The following is a 23483-nucleotide window of genomic DNA, read 5'->3' as shown; positions in this document are numbered from 1 at the left end:
GCCGCCCGAAGTATCCGAACGGGGGGAGGCAGCACTCGCATTCCTGGCTTGCCTGCACTTGAATGTGCAAAGATAGAGTGTTTTGTCTGAGGAAGTGCACCAACTAAGCACCAAGTTAGCCCAGGCTGTAGCAGGCTGTAGCAGGCCGTAGCAGGACAACTGGTCCAATCATGTGGCCGAAATGCTTCTCCAACGATGCAAGGATCATCCGCCAGATTGCCGTTGCAGTCGAGACTTGTCCCAGCGGCCATCGATGATTGATGGATTCATGTTCTCTGCTCAGTGCTCACCCACCCTTCTCTCTCGGCCAGCAACGGCGGGAAAATCAGGGAACCTTGAAGGTTGCCCGACCGCCAACCCATCGGCACACGTGATCCTGGTCATCCTGAAACGCCAGACTCGGCCAACGCATCAATTTACTGCAACTGGAAAAAGCACAGACACACCTAGGGGTCACTTTCGGCGCGCATGGCGTCATGAGAGGAGATCTTTTTTCATTATAGTCTCACAGAAAAAAAAATATTGATACCATCATACACAGAGCAGGGCATTCATCGGTCACAAAAAAAATGAACAAAACGTCAATCGGGAATATGTGTAGTAGACAGCGGTCGCGAAGGAGGCAAAAGGCTCTATAGCATCCTCTTTTTTCTTCCATCGCATGAAGATTCCAAAGTCTATCGCATGTAAACAGAGGGTAATGTTACATGACCCGACCAAGCCGCAGAGACGGCCGAGTGACCGGCTGTTTCCAGCACGCAGAGTCGAGGCAAACCCGTACGTCCCGGTCGGGGTCTAGAAGGTTTCACATAAGTGAAAGCATCTAAGCGGTGGCCTCCTTGAGGTAACTGTAGGAAACATATCCGTTAGCTGACTGCGCCTGAACCGATTTCAGGTATGAACGTACGTGATGAGGTCGTTGCGCTCCTTGGCCTTCTTGAGACCACCGAAGGCCATCTTGGTACCGGGGATGTACTTCTTGGGGTTCTCGAGGTAGGGGTACTGGAAAGAAGCATGTCAGTCAAGTTGATCACTATCACGATTGGTGCGCGAGTCGCGAGGGTGGGCTTACGAGAGTGCTCTCATCCCAGGTGACGTCGGCCTGCTTGTTGGCGTCGGTGTAGGCGTAGCCGTCGGAGGAACCGGTCTTACGGCCGAAGAGACCGTGGAGGTTGGGGCCGACCTTGTGGGGACCACCGGCCTCGACGGTGTGGCACTGAGCGCAGCGAGTCTGGAAAGTGCAGAGTCAGCAACCTAGTCCAAAACCTTTCGCAAGTCCTTCTTGCGTATGTAGAGAGGCATCAACTCACCTGGAAGAGCTTGGCACCCTTGGCAGAGTCACCTGAAAAACCGGAGATGTTAGCCGCAGTCTGGATGGGCATTTGTGCTGCCGGTAGCTGGGGCTTTTCGCAGGACTCCAAGTCGACCTGGCGCAGGTGGATGGTGGTGAGGAAACAGTAGGTGTCGAAGCTCGTCATGGTACAGCGTCTCTCGCTGGTCATGAAATCTTATGGTCTGGTTCATGGGCTTTGGAATTGCAGTGAAAGATGCCAGGCAGTGGTACATCGTCAAGGCGACAGGACTGACAAAGAACCCATGATCATAACACATCGAGACCAAGATCACCACCATTACCACCACCACCACCACCCAACAACACCTGGCCTATGCATCCGGCAGCCCCGAAGCCATTGTGTTCAAGCCGAGTCTTCGAGGCGACCAGTGCATGATCGGTGACACTGACCACGAGCCGCAACACCGGGGGATCGAGGAAATTCCAAGGGGAATGCTTACCAGGAGCGAAACCAGCGTCCTTGCCCATTTTGAATGTGTGAAGGGGAGATGTGAAGGGTATTAAAAAGAAAGGTAAAGAAGGTAAAGTACAGAGGAATTGGATTGAGCGGAGGTGATTCCGGGGGAAGAAGGGAAAGCAGAAGGGGAGGACAGAAAAACTTGCGATTGCAATTTGTACTTACTGGGAAGAGCGGCCCCAACAGCCCTTTTCCCGTGATCCGGGCTTCCGCCAATCAGCACCGCGATGATTCAGCACAACGGGCGCATCCGGGACCAGATGCCGGTGTGATTTTTTGGTGGAAAAGATGAGATCACCAGGCACAGTTGCCGCGAGGGCTGTTGGTTACCCGCTTAAATTAGAACAGGAGTCCAGAGTCAATGGATTGAACAGAGGTCTATTGATTGCTATGCTGAACACTGTACAAACCTCACTCTCCCTCCCTCTCTAGGTGTTCTCGACCCCTACCCGTGACCTAGGAGGCATGAGGTATGAGGTATGATCTCATTCTACGCTCATTCCTGCTGACTCTGCCAGCCGTGCCTTCGGGATCCCGCAACCAATCGGTTGAATTCGATCGGTGTAGAATCACCAAAGAATGGTTCAGGACGAGACTAAACAACGGAACCTCGAGGGCGAGAGGGGATGATATGAAAATGGTGAAAGCACTACATCATTTTCGCCTTTGCCTTTTTGCCTTTGTCTTCTGTTGGACTGGGACCAGACCAGAGCCCGGGGCACATTCGGGGGTACGGAGCAACATTTGCAAATCCCTCGACGGTCATTCGTCCTCCGAGTCTGACCGACTTGGCGTTGGGGCAATGTTGTTCCGCGCCGCCGCATCGTTCGGAGCAACAATCGCAGCCGGTCAAGTAAACATGCAATGCGCCGGGGGGACGTCCATGCCATTTAATGACCTACGCCGTGCAATGTAGCTGTAGAACACCCACTGCTCTTTTCACTGTCGCAGTGCACTATGCATGACATACTTCTTCCAATAAGGCCCTAACAACCTTCCCCGAACCCAATCCGAACACCAAGCTGTAGTATCGTGATCTCTCAAGCGACGCGACTGGCCACCATCTCACGTGACTCACGTTCCCACACCGCCTGGCATCTCCTCCCCGGCAAGAAAATTGCCCGTATCAGTATCAGGCATACCAATCAACCACCGTACTGCAACTGCATCACAAACCACCCTCTTCCACCCTTCGCCCCCTCTCCCAGGCAAACCAACACCAGCCTCCAAAGATGCAGTCCACAACCACAATCCGAATCCCGCGCTTCCTCCTCCCGCGAGGCATCCCCACCCCTCGAACCCTCCAAGCCCTCACCAGCACCACCAGCCCCCGCACCCCAAGCATAACCCCCCGCCGCTGCGCCTCCAGCAAATCCGGCGCCGCCAGCAAAAACAAAGACAAACCGATCGTCCTCCCGCAACCGGACAAATTCCGGCCGCCGTCGCACCCGCAGCGGCGCGTGGTGCGCACCAGCAACGGCCGCGTCGTGACCGCCGACCCGGTGCACTACGGCCCGCGCCTGACGGAGGCCGAGAAGGAGGCGCAGCGGAAGAAACAGTACCCCAACATGTTCCCGCCGGAGGGGACGGTGGCGCATAAGTTTCTGACGAATCGGGGGATCCATGTTTGGATTGCTATGGTAGGCCTACCCTTTTGCATATTATGCTTCCGGGGTTTGGGAAGATGCGTACTGCACTGTGAAGGAGGAATTCTTTTGGAAGTCTAAGATAACGCGATGCTAACCACCTGCTACTGCAAATAGGGCGTGCTCACTTCCCTGGCTACGTTCACCTTCACCACGAACTTCAAGCGGTCGTCGCCGTTCGCGCATCTGCTCCCGTCGTGGTCCGGGTTGCTGTCGCATCCCTTCGATACGGTGGGCCAGGCGCTCGCGGTGTTCCGCATGCATGTCGAGCATTCGTCGCAGCAGACGCGCGAGAAGCGCCGGCAGCGCGTCGAGGATGCCGAGAAGCGGAGGCAGTATCGCATTGCGCATGGGTTGGAGGAGGCGCCGGAGGCTGCTGAGGGTGCTGCTGCTGCTGCTGCTGCCGCGGAGGCGGTGGATGATCAGTCGCCTATTGCTCGCGAGGCGGCGGACGGCACGTATGTCGATTGGGAGGGACAGAAGAGGCCCGTGAAGAAGTGGTTGGGTATTTGGTAGGCTGGTATTGGAACCGTCCGGTGCAAGCGGGGCTCGGACACGAGAGAGAGAGAGAGGTACTGCGGTGTGTAAGATGAGGGATGTAGTTGAGGAAGATTTTTCAGCATATCTTAGGTCTATGTACAATACTACTAGCTTTCTATCCTCCTCGGCGGGTTGTCCTCTTGTCTATTGGGGGCTAAACATCTGGCGGATTATCGCTGTGATTAAGAATCACGCTCTGTCGGGTGGATATGCGTTCTTCTTTCCTCGAACACACGCCCAGAAGATGTCTGCCATGAGGTTTGACAGTTTATTCCCAGTGTCCCAGAGCGACAAACCAGACCTCATGAACCGCTCAACCAACCTCCACACTCTCCAAACCCTCCAGAACCTCCTCACCAACCCCACCCTTCTCCAGCACCAATTTGACCATCTTAGCCACCGTGCGCCTCTTCACCCCTCCCCGACGAGGCCTCCATACGCCCGGAACCTCCTCCTCGCCCGTGACCGGATTCAGAACCGCCGTCGCCGCCGCCGGCTGCTGCTCCTCCGAACCAGCAGCACCAGTCGTAGCCCCCAGCGTCGCCACGTTCTCGGAATTCGGCACCCCAGGCTGCGTCAACCGCGAGGGAGGATCGATCGTCCGGATGGACAACAGCTTCAGGCCACCCTCGGAACCACCATCGCGCGTCACCGAGATGGCCAGCACGGTATCAGCGACGGCGATCTCCTCGCGGTTCGGGTCGAAGATGACATTGTCGCCCACGGCGATCACCAAGAGGGTCACGGGAGGGCGGACATGCTGCACGGGAGGAGGAACAATACCACCCGCCGTGCTACCGCCGAACTTGGGGAACGAAGAAGAAGCTCTGGGATACAGATACTCGGCCGCATTCCAGTCATCGTCAAAGAAGGGGTCCTCCTCGCCCTTGGATTTCAACTTGGGGAGTTTCGTCGCCAGAAGCGCCAGATGTGTCGTCAGGGACAACAGGGGGAGAGGATAGGAGAGTGGTTGCGATAGCAGTAATACCTGTTTCGTCGGGTTGTCAGTTAAGCAAGTGAACTCCCACTCCAACTTCCTTTTCTCCCGTCACAAAAAAAAAAAAAAGAGGGGACGTGATCTCTTACATCAATATACAACCGCCAATGCCAACTCCGATTAATGACCAACCTCCCCTTCAAACCCCCCTCCATCTCTTTTTCGCCATCCCCACTAGCACCCTTACTCCCGGAAGAAACACTCTCAACCAACGGCTCCCGCATCATCTCCGCCAGGAACACAGGCAGGGCATCGTCGTCCCGAAACCCGGGGATCTCAATGCTCATCTGCACCCACGACCCATGACCGGCCGTAGCAGCACCAGCACCACCACCCGCTGCAGAGCCCGACCCCTCCCCGCCTTCGCCATCATGATCGCCTGCGCCTTCGGCCTCTGCGAGAGTATAGCTGGCCGCAGCACCCACCACCGTCCGCTCCACCTCGGCCTTCACGCCGACGATCGCTTGCGTCCCGTCCGCGAACCCGACGCGCGCGCTGCCGTTCGTGCCGGGCAACAGATCGGTCTCGGCGGTCAGGGGCCGGAACTGCGTCGCTGAGCGGCCATCGGGTCGGATGGGGTTCTGCGGGAGACTGAGCGAGGTGTAGAGGTAGGAGAGTTCGGCGGGGGAGATGTGCGGGGTTTGGGAGGCGGAGGTGGCTTGTCGTTGGGTTGACATTTTTCTGGCTTGTCTCGCCCGGAGAACAGAAATACGAGTGCGTATGAGTCGAATATGATATTGTATCAGTGCGATCGAGGGTAGAGGTATAGGCAGTCTCCGCAGCTATCGACAGCCCCTCAAGATCAAGGACTAAAGTGCTGGGAGCTGGATGATTTCTGCTTTGGTGGTTGAGCAACAGGATTTTGTCGCAAAGAAAGTCGAGCAAGCTCAAGCTGAGAAGCTCTGTATGACCTGCTGAGCCGAGCAGTCTTTCCGGTCGCGACAGGCTTTTCTTGCTGAAATGTTGAAGAGTTGACAAATCGATCTGAAGCTTTTGACGTAGTGCTGCTTTGGGAAATTCTGCCGGAATGTCGGCGGAAGGGTTGTTCCGTCTCGGGCGATCTTCCATACTATCTACTTATCCATTGAAGACATCCCTTTGTGTACTATGCTAATTCTCTGGCAGTTTTTATTTTACACAAGGAAAAACGTTGTGTGCAGATACATACAGACGTCGTCTGCGTAATTAGATGTGTATATATAAATAGACGAATATGTCGTCGAGATGATCCTATATTACAAGATGTTGAAGCTCCAGACCAGCCACCGATGCTCCTCAGCCAAACCATAAACTGTACAATAGGTGAAGGGGAGTTTTGAGGAACAGTGCAAAAGCACTCTCCATCCGCGCAATGAGGGTTAAGAAGGGGAAAGGGAAGGCTGGATGACTGAGGGAATGTTGCCACAGGAAATATACATAGGGATGAAGGGAGTTTGGACAAAAGGAAAGATGGTATGAGTATGTAAGACATGTTGGGGAATGATTCAGATATATATATATATAGGGTGGGAGATGGGTGTAAGAATCGCGACTCGCGCAATTGGTATCAAGGACAAGGGATGAGCATATGCAGATGTTGTTGTAAAAATGGTCAATGAATGGAAGACGAACAAACGGCATGCCGAAAACAGGTTGCGAGGCCGACTGTATCTATGAATAAGGCCTTTGGGGTATGAGAACAATGCAAACAAATGAAAGGCAACCCCGGACTGAAACCTCGGGCAATACAAACGGGTATGGGAAATGAAGCGCAGGATGAAAGATGAAATAGAAAAAGGCTGCCAGTCCTCACACAAGATAAAATCACAGTAGACACCAGATCCCGTACGCCTTGCTCGGTGAAATTGCCGGTAGTTACGCGCATGACCACTCATTTTTCTGACTTTTTGGTAGATGCAAGCATATTCAACAGATGACGATGAGTTATAAAGATAAGTGCAATGGCCCGCCAAACCGAAGCTACCGATAAGTTGCTGATCCGGTCATGAACTTGGTGGTAGCCGAAGCCGACTTGGTCCATTCGGCTTCGTCGTAAGGCGGTGTGGGCCATTGGCGGTTGGAGTTTGCTTCTGTCTTCTCGGCTGGGAGTCGTCGACATGGAGTCATTTCTGGGCCGAAAAAGCCACCTTCGCAGTTGGCGGAAGGCGATGGAGTTGGATAAGGGCTTGGCAATGGACGCCCGCTGTCATTACTTCCAGCTGCGTGGCTGTAGCCGTCGGAGGTGATATCAGCCTGTGCTAGTCGCCGAGCAGCTTTGCTGGCTGAATGAAGCACTTCGTCAAGAAGCTCATCCTCTTCCTCGGGAGTTTCGTAACGGTGAATGGGGTTGTTAGACATCTGCATTGCACGCCTAGTCCGGCTGGAGATGGGCCCTCCGGTACCGCTTGTTGAAACGGGGCTGTCGCCCATTGTCCGGATGGATCCTTGGGGCATGGACTGGCGTTTGGTACCATCCACATGGGTGGTGATCTGCACAGGAACATTCCCCCGGTTGTTGGAATCAAGAGAATGCCTCACACTCTGCAGGGCCTTGTCCAGTTCCGCAAAGTCGGAGGTGGACTTGGATTCGCTGACGTTGACAGAGTCCAGAGCCAGCGAGGAACGATTTGACCAAGGCATGCATCCAGCGTTGGATTCCACATCATCGCCAGAGACATTGCCCTGGTTGCGTCCAGATAGCCGGCGAGCACGCTTGCGCAAGTGAGAGAAGAAGCTCTCTTTCGGCGTGATGACTGCGCTTCCGCCATTGAGGGCCCTCTCCGCCTCCTGCCTGTGAATATCGGCATAGTGATTGCCGTTCGAATTGACTGACAACTGCCGGCCAATCTTCTTGCTGGCTTTGCCCGCGCTGTCGCCAGAGTGGGCCAGGGTTGCATTCGCTTGCGCTGTCACTGCGTTGGACAAGGGGGATACGGGTCGAATCGAAGGCAGAATAGGCATGGGAGCGCCATTGGCCCAGGTAGCCCGCTTGATAGGCGGTGGTCTGGTCTTGCTCGGCTGCAGCTCCGAAGGATAGGAGGTGACGCTTGGTTTGGCGGCATGATCGTTCTCCGTGGGCTGGACCGGACTCTCGGACCTTCCAATCAACGATCTCCTGAACCAAGACGCCTTGTAGGTGAGTGTGGGCGAGTCGCTCTGCTCCCGAGTCGCACTCTTGAGGACCTTTTCGGAGTGCTTGCGACCCAAGAGGCGAGCAGTCGAAGACTTCGGTCTCAACGGATCAATAGCATCGGCAAAGTACTCATGGTTCAATGCCTGTGTAGAAGTCGGCCGGTTCTTAGGATCCCACATCAGGCACCAGGTAACAAACTGACTGAGGGCAACAGGCCACTGAGGGGCTTGGAGAATGCTTTCCATCGCATGAGGGGCCATCTGATATTACGTTAGTGCCTTGATTGGGCGAATTGATGCACCGGTGTTCATGGTTCGTACCTTAGGGAAAGTGAAACCCAGCTTCTGAGCCAAGCGAGAGCCATCTCTCCACTCACCACCTCCGAGCTTGCCCCCAGACTTACTGTACCAGTTACCGGGGCTGCCCATGATTTCACATACGCGCCACACCTGGTCAACCTCATTGCCTCCGGGAAATAGTGGCTTGAGGGTTGCGATCTCAACTGCCATGGCACCAACGGCCCACATATCCACCGGCGCGGAGTACTCGCCGGCACGTAACAGGACCTCAGGGGCGCGGTACCATCTCGTCGAGACATAGGTCGTATAGGGGGATTTCGAGTGTGTCTCGCGTGCCAGACCAAAGTCGGCGATCTTCACGGTGTAAGTGGGAGGAGTAGAAGGAGGAGTGACGAGGTTGGAGTAACGGCTGAAGGCGGAGTCGTTCGGAGCAGATGTTGATACGAGGATGTTTTCGGGTTTGATGTCGCGGTGGAAGAAGTGGTGAGCGTGAATGTGGTCGAGACCAGACAGGATTTGGAAGAGAATGCTTTTGACGTGCTTCTGATCCAGGGGCTTGTGGTCACGAGCCTTCATTAGTTGGTAGAGATTTCCGTCCATGTACTCCATGCAGATATGCAGTTTGCGCGAAAGCGGGTCGAGAAAGATGTCGAGGGCCGGGACAAGGTGGGGATGGGGTGGAAGGGTCCGCAGAAAGATGACCTCACGCAACTCCAGACAGGGGCCCAACGACTCGAATGTCTTCTTCATCGTCTTGATCGCCACCTAAGCAAGGAATCAGCAAACCTCACATCGAAAACTTGCATCGGCCAGGAGGAGCTTACCATGGTTCCTCTTCGTGCAACATTGGAGCCAGCTGTCCGTACACGTGCGACAGCCACGCTACCAAAGCTGCCATCACCAACCTCTTTGATGACTTCGAATCGGTCTTCAAGCGAGGCGACGGAGGCGGGAGCAATGCTCCTCAGGGAGGAATGATCGTAACAGACAGTCATGATGTCTATCTCCTTTCGAGTCTCTGCCAGCAGAAAAACCAAGGGAACTCTTGCAGGTCGAAAGAGTCGTGGAGAGGGGAGAGAGGGGAGGGGAGGGGAGAAGATTGGTATAGAGGAGTGTCGACGGGATATCTGCCTCGTAACGAATGTGTCGAAGGAGTGTAAGGGGATCTCCTGGGATTGTCGAGGGTGTTTTAGTATAGCCAGGAGCTCATCATTCGCAGTTATACTAAGTTGAGTCTGCGAAAGAAGTAATTCTGTCCATCGATGATAATGATGGAAGGTCGAGGGGTGAGATCGATGAGGTAGGTAGTAAGGTAGTAAGGTAGGAGGACGATTGATTAGATGGGGAGGGTAAAATGTAGTACGAAACACAATTCGACAAGAGGGGGAAAGGGGTAGTCATGTAGTTCTCAGGAAAGAAGCGAGGGTGGAGGAGAGGGAGATCTGGAAACAAGATGGAAGACCCAGAGGATTGGACGTGATCACTGTAGTGATAGGAGCGGACCCGTTTTGAGGTGGACACTGGGACACAAGCTAAACGAAAGGAAGGATGATCGGAGTACTACCGCCTTTTGGGGAGGGAGAGGAAGAGAGGGGGGAGGAGGGGAGAGTAGAGAGGAGGAGGAGGGGGGGGGGGTGGAAGAAAGAGGAGGAGTAACTAAACGAAGGAATAGAGGAGTCTAACGCTTCTGCTTTCTAGTAAAGAAAGGTAAGAAATGGCAGAAATGGCAGAAAGAGGTAAAAAGAGGAACCCCCCTGACGCGGTGACAGCTTTAGCAAAGACCAAGCAGGACGAGCGAGGCCTTGGGTCCGGCCCGTGGAGACCTTCAAGGTAAGGTGAAGAAGCGGTCGACGACGGGGCGAATTTTGGGACAAGATGAGATGGTGCAGATCCCAGACCGATAATAGTGCGAGTTATTATATTTTGCAATTTAGGTGCGGATTTTTCTTATTTTTATTTTTCCTCATTGAGGGATTGACAGTGCTGACAGGGACATTGTCGTTTTTAATTCTTGAATGTAATTTGCATTCTTTCTTGCTTTGTAGATATAGTGTTGTGTTGTGAATGAATCTGATCATGGATAAAATACGTAGGGACTCATTCCCCTCGGGGATTGATCACCACACCTGGAAAATGGAGCGATGGTGATGCTGAGGGTTAATGCGGGAAGACTCAACAAGAGGTTGGGGGGTTGGGCGGTGATGGACTGATGGCGCTCTAAGAGTGGATGGGGAGAGGGGGGGAAAGTGGAAAAGGAAGAGGGAAAAGAAGGAAAGAGGGAAAAGAGGAGCAGTGAGGGAGGAAAGGCAGACAGAAAAGAAGGCGACAATTGATGTGTTGATTGACCGGACGCGACTGGTCAAGTGCAGACAGGCAGATACACTGTGTACAGTGTACACATACACATACACTACACAATACTGCAGTCGTAGTAGATACATACACCAACTGGAAGACTGAGAGTCTGAGACTGATTCATCAAACTCGCCATCGTCATTCGCTCCATTAACGTGCTAGACTGCTAGTATGGCCGCTAAGCTGTCTGCGTCAAACTCGTCGTACGTATGCTGAGGGTTTGGAATAATCACTAGCTACTAATAATAATAAGATGGAGCGCGCTCGCGAGAGACAAAAATACCCTCCCAAGTCCTCGTAAAACCTCCCGACGCAACCATCCACATAGAGAAAAAAAAACAAATAAATAAATAGAGCCCAATGCAGTGGAAAGGAATAAAGTAACGAACGGCTGTGTTCCTCGTCTTTCACATCCTCTCCACCTTACCCTAACCATTTCCGACGACTGGCGAGGAATGGTCGAGCGACGGAAGAGGTCCACCACTCCAACCAGGGAAATTGAAAAGGAGTTCATAGGTTCTCCTCTAGGTTCCTCATCGTCAGGGCCCTGAACGGGCGGCAATCTCAGCATGTGGGAAAGTACCGAAAATGTCAAGATCACAACATTGTAAATGATATAAGACTTTCCTGCCCGTGACTATGCTGCAGCAGCACATTGATCAGAATAGGATTTTTGATATGACGACACCCCCATCTGATCCGTAGCGACTCGATTCACATCAGAAACGAGAGGTGGATTCATGCTGCAATTCATTACATCATGGTCGAGCAGAAGGAAACCTTCCTGCGTGATTTATTTGATTTTTTTTTCTTTTTTTCGCTTTTTTTTCCCCTCCCTTTTTTTTTCATTCCGTGTCACTGGGTAAATGTTTTGTTTTTCCTCTGGTGGCCGCAGCGCAGCTCGCAGCATCTGGAGAATACGGTAATTTCGGTACACATCTGCTGCACCCGGAAAAAAGGGTCATCAACTGTTTCTGCTCTTCTAGCGCTGGGAATGAAGAGGAACCAAACTCACTTAGGGAGGTCATTATTCCAGGACCAAACTGTCCACCCTGGGGCTAAGCTCTCTTGGGTATGCATCTCTTGCTCTAGCCAATAATCGCCACTTATTTGTGCACTACAACAGACACTATAAAGCCATAGTGCGCCCATTTATAGGGAAGTTTGACGGTATGGTACTGTCACAACGAGTCACAACGGAGGACATACCCGATTGTTGATTAGCCATTCATCCTCGGTTCATCGCTGCTCGGGTTCTCATTCGCAGCCACTGACTGCATCACCTGTGCCTTCCTTTCCTTTCCTTAAATCCTGCGGCGCAACGCTCCGATCAATCGGGCGAGTCAGGTCACACCAGTGATTGAGCAATGAAAGAAAAGAAATTTGTATCGCCAACCCGATCCCATCACATCCGACGCTGACGAGTGCGCACAATGACAGAGTTCACCCTAGGATAAGGACTGTCTAGGGCTAAACCTTCCGCATCCAGCCGAATCAAAAGGGGGCAGCAACGAGAAAAGAGGCACCCAGTCAAAGAGTCCCAAGAGGCACTAAGGACGAATCAGTCCTAGAGAAAGCTCCGGAGACCGTAAAATACCAGTCGCCTACAAGGACCTCAGACGGTCCAGCCTTAATGAGCTCCACTTGGACTCCGCCTCTAGTGATCGTTAGACGGGCGCTAGCAGGGATGACCAGGGGTTGGGCCGCGTTTTTCTCTTTCCCTCTGGGCTGCAAATGGGTGACGCTGGTGCTGCTGCCAGTGCTGCTAGATAGAGCCTAGAGATGGCACTGGCAGTTGTCCCTCACAAGGCTCCATGATCCATGATCCATGATCCATGATCCATGGTCCATCCCACTCCCACCAACCCGTCCCACGCAGGGTCCCGGATGGTCGAGCTTCCAGGAGGGGACTCAAGGATCGAACGATCTCACGAGTTTGACAGGTTGATTATGATTGAGGGGAGCGGCATTTCATTTCTCGCGTGGCAGCTCGGGTCCATCAACGACTATACGTACCCATTCCCATACTGACCGATGAGTGTGTGGGACGTGCATTACCTCATCGCCTTATCGAATCCCAAGGAGACGAGAGGAATAAACACTGATGGGCCACACTAAACATAAGATTTCAATATGTGTTTCCTTGCTGATCTATAAGTATGAACTGGCCGGTGGACAAGTCAGGATTCTGCCTACCGGTTTTTTGTGGCATCCAACTCAGAGGCCACCTTCAGAGTTGGCAGACAACAAGTAGCCTATGAGTCAGGCCCACAGACTAAGCGGGAATGAATGGGGATAGCATTGTGCGCGGTTGCAGTTCATGCAGGTGGTAGTTTCTATCTGGATCCGTGGGTAGTCTTCATTCTCCATCTTCAAAGCAACAAAAAGTTAGTGGCTGGACATGTATTGTGTATGGCTATGGAGCACCCAGGGTGGCTGACCGCCACCATGGCACCGCTGTCCGTAACATCTGATCTTCCATCCCACCCGGACGACTAGGTCTCTGTTATTCGGGGAATAACTCGTGGAAGTGGCTTGCATCTGTGCCCCGGAGGGACTTCTGGAGTAAGGCAAGGCCGCGGATTTCCCCTCTTGAGCATTGCGTGTCTCTCTAATTGTTTTAGACTCAATTGAAGGCACAAAAAAAGACGCAACAGCCTGTCGCTTCGTGGCTGACGACCGTTCTACAGTACAGACGCCATCAGTGTTTCATCACAAAGAAAATAGCCTCCCCGGGGAAATTGCTTCTTATGCTTCCCCGAGTGACCGGAGATGAAGCATTGCCCTGAGAGGCTGAGTACTTTAGTCTGTTAGATCCCCAGGCTTTGGAACAGCGACTCAGGGTTGTATCGAACGTGTGATCGGTTTGACGCCGTAACCTACTCCTAGCATACTCCTCAGTACTCGTAGTTGTAGTATGATACAATAAATATCGCCTTCAAAGCAATAATCATGTATGGAACAAATGTCTCGATGTATGTCTAGAGGGGTGGCGTCTGATCCATGGCTACAGTAGGCAAAACACATATTACCGCATTGGGAGATTGAGCATCGAGAGGTCCACCCCCCCAATGCACCCATCACAGTTGATACTTCAGAGAGCCCCAGCGCAGCTGCACGCCGATCAGCTGGATGGATTCTAATCTGCGATTCAAGGCTGACTCCAATGAAGTATGCAGCTGAAAGAATGATGCTTGGATGCATAGCACTTAGGCTTCACATATTGAATTTATCGTACATGAGGCGATATTGATCAGCTGTAGCTAAAAGCTGCGAGATCAGATCCGGTCGTCCGGTTCAAAGTACGATGAGCTATCCTCAGCTGTCCAGGGTCTGGATCGTTTGCGATGAGTTACTACAGCTACGGGCTGATCCTCCTGCCTCGCTGTGGGTTTCGCCACCCAGGTCACGGAACTCATTCTTGAGTATGATAGTCTAGTTGACGGAATGGGTAGGAGTCGACCACCGTTCACGGTCTCAGTTCGAAGCTTTCGTCTAATCCTGAGCGTGGGGTGACCCAACTCGTTAGTTTCGTAGTCGTGATATTGCCAACCTCATGACCGACCAAGCAATTGTTGCCGCTAGTCGCGTTTGCTCGGCTAACCGCTAACCTTGAACAACCTGCTTCTCTGGCCCATCAACTTAGTAGTATGTATCCGGATGCGACCACACCGTGCAAACAGAGTCAGTCACAGTCCGAGGCATAACATGCCACAGTAAGGGCGTAGGCTACGACGCTTCCCTTGGCAACATCAGGGATCAGTGAGCCAGCAGCTGTCATCATGGCTGATGAGACGGGTTGTGGGAACATTTCCGACTCAAGCGAACATCCAGATTGAAGTTTGCGGAAATCCGATGTGCTCCGGAGACCGTACGGTGAGTGATTCTAATTCCAGTATGGATTCGCTAACTCCCTACTAATCTATAGTCGGTTGACTAACCGTTCAACGTTGGCGGATGGCGCCAGAGGGAGGAAGAGAGAAAGAGAGGAACGGAGTCGACGGCCCGTCACGGTAGTCACCGCCTCTACCTCACCTTGCCCATTCTCTCTGCCCCGAAGCTATGCCAGTCACCGTCTTTTTGCTTTTCCTCTCTCTCCATTCTTTTCTGTTCTTTACCGTTCTTTTGACCCTCCTTTTCACGCCATTCTCTTTCCTATCAAAGAATAAAGTGGCGGGGGAGGGGCAAGACGCGTGGAGGGGCTGTCTGCGAACAATCCGGAGTGCATACTACTGGATCCTGTCAAGTTGATGTTTGATACTCCGCCTCTCCTAAGTACTAACTTGACTACTAAACTGCAATTGTCTCTCTGTTTTCCTTTGGCGGTGTTTGTCTGGTTTAGGGAGCAATGTCCGCTACTCCGAAACAATCTGAACGGCACTACGTCCAGTACTATAGTTTAGTTACTCCGAGGTTTGTTGTTTTCCCCTTACTAATATCCTTGGTGCCCTTGGCTACCAGCTTTCTGGAGGGTTGAGTTATTGGCAATCAATAAAAGCACCATGCAACTAAACAAGCAGCCAAACACCCGGCGAGATTACTCAGTCGAAAAAGGGTTGGAAGTCAGCCATGAACAACCTTGAATAAGATTTCTGGGAAAGCTTCGGGCACCAGCGCAGAAAGGGAAGAGTGGATTGACTGGTCCGGAGCACTAGACGACGGGACGCAGGAATGACTCCTCTTCCTCGATTATTCATGGAACATGGACGGACCATGGACATGACTCCATGCGGCCATTCCTATTCCAAACACCACCTTACCTGGACTTAAGAGAGGGGTGGGGTCTCAATGCGAGAATGATTCGTGTGAGGGAGGAGACAAGTGGATGCTAGTGGAGTCAATATGGCGGCCTTTGTTTGCACCGGGGCGTTCGGGGAATGCGGATCCCCACTCGGTGTAGTTTCCGTCTCCGCTTCCCGACCTGCCCGGCTGACCAGTGGTGGTGGTCTGAGTGGAACTCTCCTGTCTCGTCGCAACATCTCCCATCTCCACGCTGGCGACTCTGCCTTCTCGTTCACCGTCTTCTCCATCCTTAGCATCCTTAGCATCCTACACTGCTGCAGCCCCGCCTATTCTAAGCTGCTATCGCTTCTCTTAGCTACCTTAGCTATTATACCAAGGACGACTGCGGTATAGCTTTCGAAGCCGTCGCATTCTACCAGAGTTCTAGAAGGATCATAGCAGCTACGTGGAAGCGGAGTGGAAGGATCTACAGGGGACAGAAAATCGCTCAATTCCTCCCGTAGGGCAAGAGAGAGAGAGAGGGAGGGAGAGAAAGGATACTCTCGATCCCCTGCATTCCCAGTGACCGTTGGCCCGGATGAACTGCGGCAGCCATTTCCACGCCGCATCATGGAGGATCAACCCAACTTCGCCTGCGCAAGACACGGCTAAACATGTTTCTGGAACGCCACTAAGGATTTCCACCAAGAGAACTAGTCTATGATAGTAGGTCCTTTGTCCTGCATTTGAGAAACCTTCGCCACAAGCACAATGACCAAAAGTACGGCTTTCCGGAAGGGATCTCGTATCGTATGGACCACCGCCAGCCCTATTCCTCCCCTATAGCTGCTACGCTGCGTGTTTCGCCAAAGGACTAGGTGTTTATGAGTCTGCGTTTGTAGGAATTGACTAGGGTAGTCCGGATGATGGCACTTCAGGGGCTATTTTGATCAGTCATCCGAGTTAAGAGATCCTTCTTCTTGGTCATTAGCCAAGCGAAATGAGACCTGGCGTCCCTGGACGCTGGGATGAAACATGATTGCTGGACGAGCGGCTGTGCTTTGCAGTAGGGACCAGGGTGCCTGCAGTCCTCCCGCGATGCTGCATGCCAGATCGGCCCTGATCCCGTCAATATGATGTCGGAGGCAAACGACGGACGACGGACGGACAGCGTCCCCCCTGATACCTGTGCCTGGGGGCCTCTTATCCACTTTCGGAATTGATGTGCCATAGCAACTGTAGGTATAGCTATCTATCTACCTGCCACCTCAGTGCAGATGTCATCCACTCTTGACGTGTATCATCTTCATCTTCTGCATGCCTAACTCTTACATCATATTCATTAACTAACTATATCTCTCTTCTGTTATATGTAACACAGTCCGAGCTTTCCGCCGCTGTTAGCATGACAGCTGTGTCATACCAGCCTGTTTGGCTCTCGGGGGTTCTGGCAAACGGCTTCGGGATGGCCGGGTGGTTTCCGGGGGGACTGTCCTCTGCCTTGGATTCATTATCGACAGTTTCAGACGTAAGCTGTGAGCACTTTCAAAGTCCCTGGTGTTGTGTGTCATGAGCCAAGGACGGTTCTGTGTCACTCGGACAGTATGTATTGTACTGGGGCTGCAAAGCATGAGCATTGACAAACGACAACACCAAACAATAGCATCGTGATGGCAGCATAGTTGCTATGTTGTCTTGCTTTGAGAAATGTACCATGCATGTATAATCTGTGTCATAGCACAGACTGTCTTGCTTTTTCCGGGTCAAATAGCACTAAATTCGTTCTTCAGGTGGGCTTCCGTGTGTGATTGTGATTGTATACAACAAGTTCTGGCTAACACCTTCCCAAAACAGAAATATATAGACTGAGCTGAGACTGGCTCTTTGGCAACTCACCGACAGTGCTCTGGCTCTCAATCGTATCTGTCTTAAGGGGAAGACAATCTACTGGGCCGTACTGCTGGAGATGGCAGAGAGCGACTGGATATATTCACTGGCTTGTTCTGACACCGGGGGATTACAACACACCAATCACCACGACGACGGTTCCATTCACTCAACATCACTGAGGCCCAGCCAACACAACCACAACCTCAGTGCGCTCCCTCTCCTCTCTGATTCGTGTTTCTCACCGCGTTTCCGCATTCTGGATCGTCTCTGAAGTCGTAAACTACAAAGCACGTGACATCACGAAGACCTACAGCAACCATGAGTATGACCAGGAAGCCTCCCAGTGCCTACGGAGGCGGCTACAGTGACGCTCTCAGAGAGCAGTATGTCCTCCTAGTGACCGAAACCTTTCTTGACATACCCCTCTGACTCTTGTGACTCTGATATAGGATCGACAACACTATCATCCCGGAGAAGTCTGGATAACACCCGTCTGATATATCTGATATTAGCCTCGCAACTGACTAGATGGCAGAGTCAAGTGTGCCAGCTGCAAGAAGTACCGTACCGTGGCTTCTTACTCCAAGCGCCAGCAGGAAATCATTCGCCATGCCATCGTGCTTCGGGGCAAGCGAGCCGCTGACGGTGGATGCGAGGCCCGCTGCCGCCAGTGCATTGGTGGATGCATCGTCGAGCTCCAATGTTCCATCTGCGACAAGACCAAGACTCTGGAGCATTTTGCGAAGAACCAGCGTGGAGATCGTGATACCGCGGTAAGTTCTTACAGATCTATCCATTTCGAGGCATCGGGGTGTTCTGACTGTATCCGCCACGTACAGAGATGCCTGAACTGTGTTCAGAACGCCTTGGAGGTGGAGCCGATGCCCGAAAGACAGCGGCAGTTCTCAGGCAACCTTACGGCTACGGCCAGCGGCACTACAACCGTGAGTATCGAGTTGTTCCATAAACGGGCTCTAGAATGCGTTTTGTGGTTGACTTAAGCATCGAGCCAGACTGGAGTTACTGCTTTGACCCAGTCCGCTAAGAAACTGAACATCGCTGAGAACCGCTCCTTCGATGACGGTGCCGATGACGAGAATGCCGGCGGCGAGGACGGGGGCCGCAAGACCGAGGGCGCCCTGGTCATCACCAAGAACGATCGCGAGTACGCGGGACACGGTCCTGATGGCCAGGTGTTTCAGGTTGCCACTCCGGACAAGAAGGTTCCGGAGACTCGTTATGAAGATTATTTCAATAACGAGCCTGAGAAGATCCAGCCCGACAGATCCAACGGCAAATGGGCCAAGATCCCTGTAGGTTGGGGCAAACAATGAAAGAAACTTTTCGTGCTAACTGACTATGTACAGGGCAGACGCGTTCCCAAGGGCAAGGAGCCTTCCATGCGTGTTCCCGAGCCTAACGACGATATTATCCCCTCGGACGAGGATGAAGACGAAGAAGATCTCGAGAATTGGCTGTAAGCGGGCCATGCGCCGGTACACAGGTGTACTCCAGGTACAACCAGGGGTACATGTACAGCTCCAGATAAAACTTCTTGATCGTTCTACCGACATCTTTCTGCTAACGTCTTTTGATCACTTCATTCTCTGATTGCATGTTGCTCCTGCCACTTGGTTTTCGCAATGCACAGATGATGTTGATGCACAGCAGCTGATATGCGTGGTGGGAAACTGGTGGTGGATGAGCTTGTTTTGCCGTGGCTTTTTGTATTTTCTGATCTCGCAACAATGCAACCCTGAGTTTTGACATTTCTAACTCGGTTCGCTTGGTTTACTTAAAATCCTTAAATATTGAACGGTCCTAGGAACCTACCTGGGGCTACCCAGGGACTAAGGCGGCCCGTTGCCCACCAGCGTACCATGGTTGTCACCAATCTGGCTCACAAGGGTCGAGGGCCAAAGCTCGAGAACACGCTCTGGCGAGTACGTCAGCATCCCTGTATCTTTTGATGTACTTCGAGGTATATATCCTGACTGACATTGGCCCATGAAGTACAACCCAGACGCACGACCTCCCCGAGTTGCATTGCATTGAGATGTCTACAGCCACTGAGGCGATTGATGGACATGGAGGATATCCGAATATGGTGGGAGGATGAAGTGGCATGGTGTGCGACCCTCGAATCCGGGGGGTTTTGACCGGGGGAGGAGTCACTCGCATACCAGCTACTGCTGCTTTTTTGGAGGGGAGGAGATGGTGTTTTAGCACGCTGATTATTTGATTTTATTTATTTTTTTTTTTGCTTTCCCCGCATATCCGCCGACTCTTGCATGACGTATGGCAGAATATGAGAATTCTTATCTTTCCCTTCTTCGCTGCTGCTGTTTTCTCCCATCTTCTGACATTTTACTTCGGACTACAGATTCTATTTTTCCGAGCGCTCCACCAGGGTTGCCCTGCTTGCTTTTTGGCAGTCTTTTCTCCACCTTGACTTTTGCCCAACTGGCAAGTACAGTACATGGTAGATTATTCGTTAGACGGTTTGTTTCAAGATCCGCCGCCCGTTTTGCCTGCCTGCCGCCCGCCGCCCCTCCCTCCCTCCACCCTCTCTTGGTTTCTCTCTTACTCTCCCGATTACTCTGAAGACTTTCTTTCTTTCTTCCATTCTACCCCATTCTTTGCTCCTCCCACGGAACACACCAGAAACAAAATTAGTCGCCTCGCCACACCAGCGTTGGATTCCTTTGCCGTTGTTCTACCTTAAGCCCCTCCCCGCCTCTCTCTTTGCGGTCCCAGCGTTTCATCCCAGTACCATAGCATCGATGATCACCCTGTGCCGGTACTAGAGCGCAGGGCAACAATCTCTTGACTTTGCCTTTCCACCTACTACCCCGACTCGATGGCGTACAACGGCTTTCCTAATAATGGCGGCTCATATCCCCAATATCCACACCCCAACCATCTGAATGCCAACGAGAACCGCGCATCCGCATACACTCCTCCATACCCAGCGCAATACCCAGCGCAATATGGTTCTGACCAACCGAATATCCCTCAGCCGCAGGTGCCTCCACGACCCTCCTCACCGGGCAACTTTTACAACAAACCGCCATATGACCCCAATGCTTGGCAGCAGCCCCAGCAACAACCGCCTGCCGGAAGAATCAATGAGGCTGTCAACTCGGCCTTCCGCCAGGCTGATACACCGGCGTATCTGTCTCCGGATGTGGTGTCGCAGATCACGGCGACGGTCATACAGCAGCTGAAAGCAACGGGCTTGGACGGTTTGCACGGCGATCAACAGCACCCGCCAGTGTCGTCGCCGCACTGGGCCCCTCCTCCTCCCCCGCAGTCCGCTACCCCCGCCTATGGAGAATCGACATATCCCACCACGGCTCCCCAAGCTGCTCCTCCACCGCCTCCGCCCAAGGTCGGCTCCGATTCTAGTGACTATCCGACGCCCATGCCGCCCACAGGGCGCCCGGCCAGTCCCCATCTCTACCCGGGCCCATCTTCTGGGCCTTCGACCGACCGCCGCGGCTCACCTGCGAGTCAATTCAGTGATCATAGCCATAGCGTAGAATCTTCCCGGCCAAAGGCACCATCGCGAGAGGTTACAGTGACGGAGATGACAACGTTAGAGAAGATCTGGGGCAAACTGTTTGACAAGGGCAAGCCAACGGAGAGGCTGGGCCAGCTTCTACGTGGAGTCGCGGTTCATCTGGTAAGCACGTTCGCTCGACGAATATTTCGGGCACATGAGGTTGACTGGTTAAATAACAATAGATCGAGGACTATCCACCTGGCAACACCCTGGTTGTCACTCCCGAGAAACTACAGAAGTTCTACGCCGATACCAATATCTCGTCCGATCCTTATCCCTGGCAAGGTTAGTAGGGTTATGTTGCCGACTCTGAACGGTGCTAACTCAGTCACAGACATCTTCGATGACCGTACATCTTCCATTTCAAGGCTGTTCCGCGAAGTGGAGGCGGAACATCACCTCGTGCAAAACAAGCTGAACGAGAGACCAGATATTCCAGGCCTGACCCCGCGGGGGTTCGAGCGATGGGCTACTCTGATGATTCAGGCCCACCCTGAGAAGGAGTATGAGCGCTTCCAGAATGCCGTTCTGAATATGCCAATCAACAATCCCGATAATCGAAGAGAGCGCTTCCCGAAGGAGATTCCACGACGACTGTTCCCGGACATACCTAACTTGTCGCTAAGGGAAGAAGTGGATCAGTTTATCATGCGACACTGCGGCGTCGACCTGCCTCCCATCTCTGAAGAGGAACTGAAACAGGTTGCGGAACAACGCCACAAGAAGGCTGCACACAAGGCTTCAGTGAGCTCGGTGGACTCCGCTGCGTCGCTAAGTGAGCGCGAGCGTCAGCCGTACCATACCACATCGGCGACCGCCTCGACGGCTGCTGTGGTCGACGATGAAGAGGACAAGGAGGTGCCTTCGCGACCAATCGAGCGCCAAAGAAAGCCATACACAGCACACCCGGGCGGTGGAAAGGTCTACGACGAAGGAGGCTCTGCCCCGCACCGTCATGCGGGCTCCACCACAAGCTCTGGCCCACGAGACAGTCCCACCTTGTCTGCCACCCGCGCGCCAGACACATATAGCCAAGACGTTCCTCATTACCGCGTGGGGACTCCCTCGTCACAGCGCCCGGCCACTGCTTTCACCCGGCCGCGCAGTCCGCGCGGTGGCAGCGGTGGCACCGATTATCGTCACTCGGAGAGTGATCTCTTGGCCCACAGCGGAAACACCAGATATGGTGATGGCGAGTATTACTACCGATCGAACAACTCCGCGCATCCGGGAGACATCATTGAGGACCGTCGGCGGTACAAGGACCTTGATCCGGAGACGGAGGATCAGAGACTCTACGAAGCCATCCGGGAGCGCGACAAGGAGAAGAAGCGGAGCAGCTGGGGTGCAGACGAGGATTATTATGGCAGCACCCCGATCGGCAGCACCGGCAGCACCGGGTACGATTACAAGACCTATGGATACCGGTGAATTCGAAGAAACTTTTTTTTGGTTTGTCTGCTTTGGAAAAGATATCCATTGTGCGTGCGTTTTGTTTAGTTTTCGTGTGTATTTCGATAGCGCTGTGTTGTTTGTTACGACATGATGATAACGTTTACGACTGGCCCTTCGCTTCTGCAGTGGGATTAGGGAACACATTCTTAGCCACGAGTCAGTCCTTGTATTAGGAACATTGTATCAATAACATTCGTTGATGGTGTTTAGTCCGGGTATCAAGGTTCAGGCTCAAAATATACACATAGCTCATGGCTCACCCAAAAGACACACACACACCACAAAAGATATATACATAAGATGAAAAACTCAACCCCCCCGTTTCCTGGATCCATCCCCATCCCCATCAGTCCCCCTCTTCACCCCCCCTCCTCCCCAGCACCCGCATCAACTCCACCCCGGCCTCCCGCACGACAGCCGCCTCCCTCTCCCTCCTCCCCTCCTCGACCTCCCACCGCCCCCAAATTTTCCGGCAGTCGCGCTCCTCCCTCTCGACCCGCCGCCTCCCCCGCCGCCGACATCTCGCCACCTCCGCCTCGCCGCGCTCCTCTTCAGTATCCGCCTCGCACCGCAACCGCGCCAGCTCTTCCGGCGCCAGCACCCACGGCGCATCCAGCACCTCGACCCGGAACCGATTCCGCCGATCGAGAAACCGCATCTCCGCGTTGACGCCGCCGCGCAGCAGGGAGCACCGCTCGAGCTGCAGCTGCATTCTGTTGTGGCGGTAGGTCGAGAGCGTGCCTTTCAGGTGCGCGAGGGCGCCGGGGATGAGGGGGTGGATGTCGAGCGGGAGGGCGGTTGTTGGGGAGATGTGTTGCGGTGCGCTTGCGCTTGCGCGTGCTGTGGTTGGGTCTGGGGAGGTGGATGCTGGGCCGGATGCTTCCGCGGGGCCATCGGCTTTCTGCACGACGACGTCGAGGACGGCGCCGCTGCTGTCGTCGAGGGTGAGCACGGTCACGCGCGGGTACTCGGTGCGCGCGGTGATGAGGCCTGCTACGGCGATGAAGTGGATGGGGTGGTTTTTGTGGAAGAATATGCCTTCTTTTTTTTTTTTTTGGTGTTAGTCTAAATGCTGACGGGTAGGTAGGGGG

At 53.2% G+C, this 23483-nt stretch overlaps 10 protein-coding genes across 10 annotated transcripts; 4 read left to right on the top strand and 6 right to left on the bottom strand.

The window, feature by feature from the left end:
• Window positions 1-711: 711 nt before the first annotated feature.
• Window positions 712-1830, bottom strand: BO82DRAFT_323990 (cytochrome c). Its single transcript, XM_025632814.1, has 5 exons — window positions 1795-1830; window positions 1311-1342; window positions 1073-1231; window positions 908-1002; window positions 712-848 (listed from the first exon to the last, which is right to left on the bottom strand). Exons 1-5 carry the CDS (start codon window positions 1820-1822, stop codon window positions 824-826), a joined length of 339 nt encoding a protein of 112 aa, XP_025485666.1. The 5' UTR covers window positions 1823-1830; the 3' UTR covers window positions 712-823.
• A 923-nt stretch (window positions 1831-2753) lies between these two features.
• On the top strand, window positions 2754-4317 carry BO82DRAFT_360010 (uncharacterized protein). The gene is made up of 2 exons (XM_025636734.1): window positions 2754-3451; window positions 3575-4317. Exons 1-2 carry the CDS (start codon window positions 3044-3046, stop codon window positions 3971-3973), a joined length of 807 nt encoding a protein of 268 aa, XP_025485665.1. The 5' UTR covers window positions 2754-3043; the 3' UTR covers window positions 3974-4317.
• On the bottom strand, window positions 4058-5965 carry BO82DRAFT_349227 (exosome non-catalytic core subunit RRP42). Its single transcript, XM_025633867.1, has 2 exons — window positions 5084-5965; window positions 4058-4985 (listed from the first exon to the last, which is right to left on the bottom strand). The coding sequence occupies exons 1-2, from the start codon at window positions 5669-5671 to the stop codon at window positions 4311-4313; spliced, it is 1263 nt and encodes a 420-aa protein (XP_025485664.1). The 5' UTR covers window positions 5672-5965; the 3' UTR covers window positions 4058-4310.
• An 818-nt stretch (window positions 5966-6783) lies between these two features.
• Window positions 6784-9514, bottom strand: BO82DRAFT_27072 (serine/threonine-protein kinase). Its single transcript, XM_025630978.1, has 3 exons — window positions 9230-9514; window positions 8427-9170; window positions 6784-8366 (listed from the first exon to the last, which is right to left on the bottom strand). The coding sequence occupies exons 1-3, from the start codon at window positions 9398-9400 to the stop codon at window positions 6954-6956; spliced, it is 2328 nt and encodes a 775-aa protein (XP_025485663.1). The 5' UTR covers window positions 9401-9514; the 3' UTR covers window positions 6784-6953.
• A 1409-nt stretch (window positions 9515-10923) lies between these two features.
• On the bottom strand, window positions 10924-11468 carry BO82DRAFT_27050 (uncharacterized protein). Its single transcript, XM_025630976.1, has one exon. The coding sequence runs from the start codon at window positions 11329-11331 to the stop codon at window positions 10993-10995; it is 339 nt and encodes a 112-aa protein (XP_025485662.1). The 5' UTR covers window positions 11332-11468; the 3' UTR covers window positions 10924-10992.
• Window positions 11469-15452: 3984 nt separating this feature from the next.
• On the top strand, window positions 15453-16076 carry BO82DRAFT_360006 (uncharacterized protein). The gene has a single exon (XM_025636733.1). The coding sequence runs from the start codon at window positions 15603-15605 to the stop codon at window positions 15894-15896; it is 294 nt and encodes a 97-aa protein (XP_025485661.1). The 5' UTR covers window positions 15453-15602; the 3' UTR covers window positions 15897-16076.
• A 1614-nt stretch (window positions 16077-17690) lies between these two features.
• On the top strand, window positions 17691-19127 carry BO82DRAFT_396829 (uncharacterized protein; the record flags this gene model as incomplete). Its single annotated transcript, XM_025638866.1, has 5 exons — window positions 17691-17755; window positions 17908-18145; window positions 18212-18316; window positions 18386-18685; window positions 18740-19127. The coding sequence occupies 5 exons, from the start codon at window positions 17691-17693 to the stop codon at window positions 18851-18853; spliced, it is 822 nt and encodes a 273-aa protein (XP_025485660.1). The 3' UTR covers window positions 18854-19127.
• A 28-nt stretch (window positions 19128-19155) lies between these two features.
• BO82DRAFT_437383 (uncharacterized protein) lies at window positions 19156-19551 on the bottom strand. Its single transcript, XM_025641186.1, has 2 exons — window positions 19372-19551; window positions 19156-19308 (listed from the first exon to the last, which is right to left on the bottom strand). Exons 1-2 carry the CDS (start codon window positions 19497-19499, stop codon window positions 19260-19262), a joined length of 177 nt encoding a protein of 58 aa, XP_025485659.1. The 5' UTR covers window positions 19500-19551; the 3' UTR covers window positions 19156-19259.
• Window positions 19552-19761: 210 nt separating this feature from the next.
• BO82DRAFT_360005 (uncharacterized protein) lies at window positions 19762-22643 on the top strand. Its single transcript, XM_025636732.1, has 3 exons — window positions 19762-21057; window positions 21120-21222; window positions 21272-22643. Exons 1-3 carry the CDS (start codon window positions 20233-20235, stop codon window positions 22366-22368), a joined length of 2025 nt encoding a protein of 674 aa, XP_025485658.1. The 5' UTR covers window positions 19762-20232; the 3' UTR covers window positions 22369-22643.
• Window positions 22644-22738: 95 nt separating this feature from the next.
• BO82DRAFT_298629 (OB-fold domain-containing protein) lies at window positions 22739-23434 on the bottom strand (the record flags this gene model as incomplete). Its single annotated transcript, XM_025631994.1, has 1 exon — window positions 22739-23434. A coding segment is annotated over one exon (696 nt), but the record flags the coding sequence as incomplete, so codon positions are not given.
• Between the last annotated feature and the right edge of the window lie 49 nt (window positions 23435-23483).

This window comes from Aspergillus uvarum, assembly GCF_003184745.1.
Source record: "Aspergillus uvarum CBS 121591 unplaced genomic scaffold BO82scaffold_120, whole genome shotgun sequence".
NCBI lineage: Eukaryota > Fungi > Ascomycota > Eurotiomycetes > Eurotiales > Aspergillaceae > Aspergillus > Aspergillus uvarum.
Note: the sequence above shows the minus strand (reverse complement) of the source record. Positions and strands in the feature narration are given on the sequence as shown.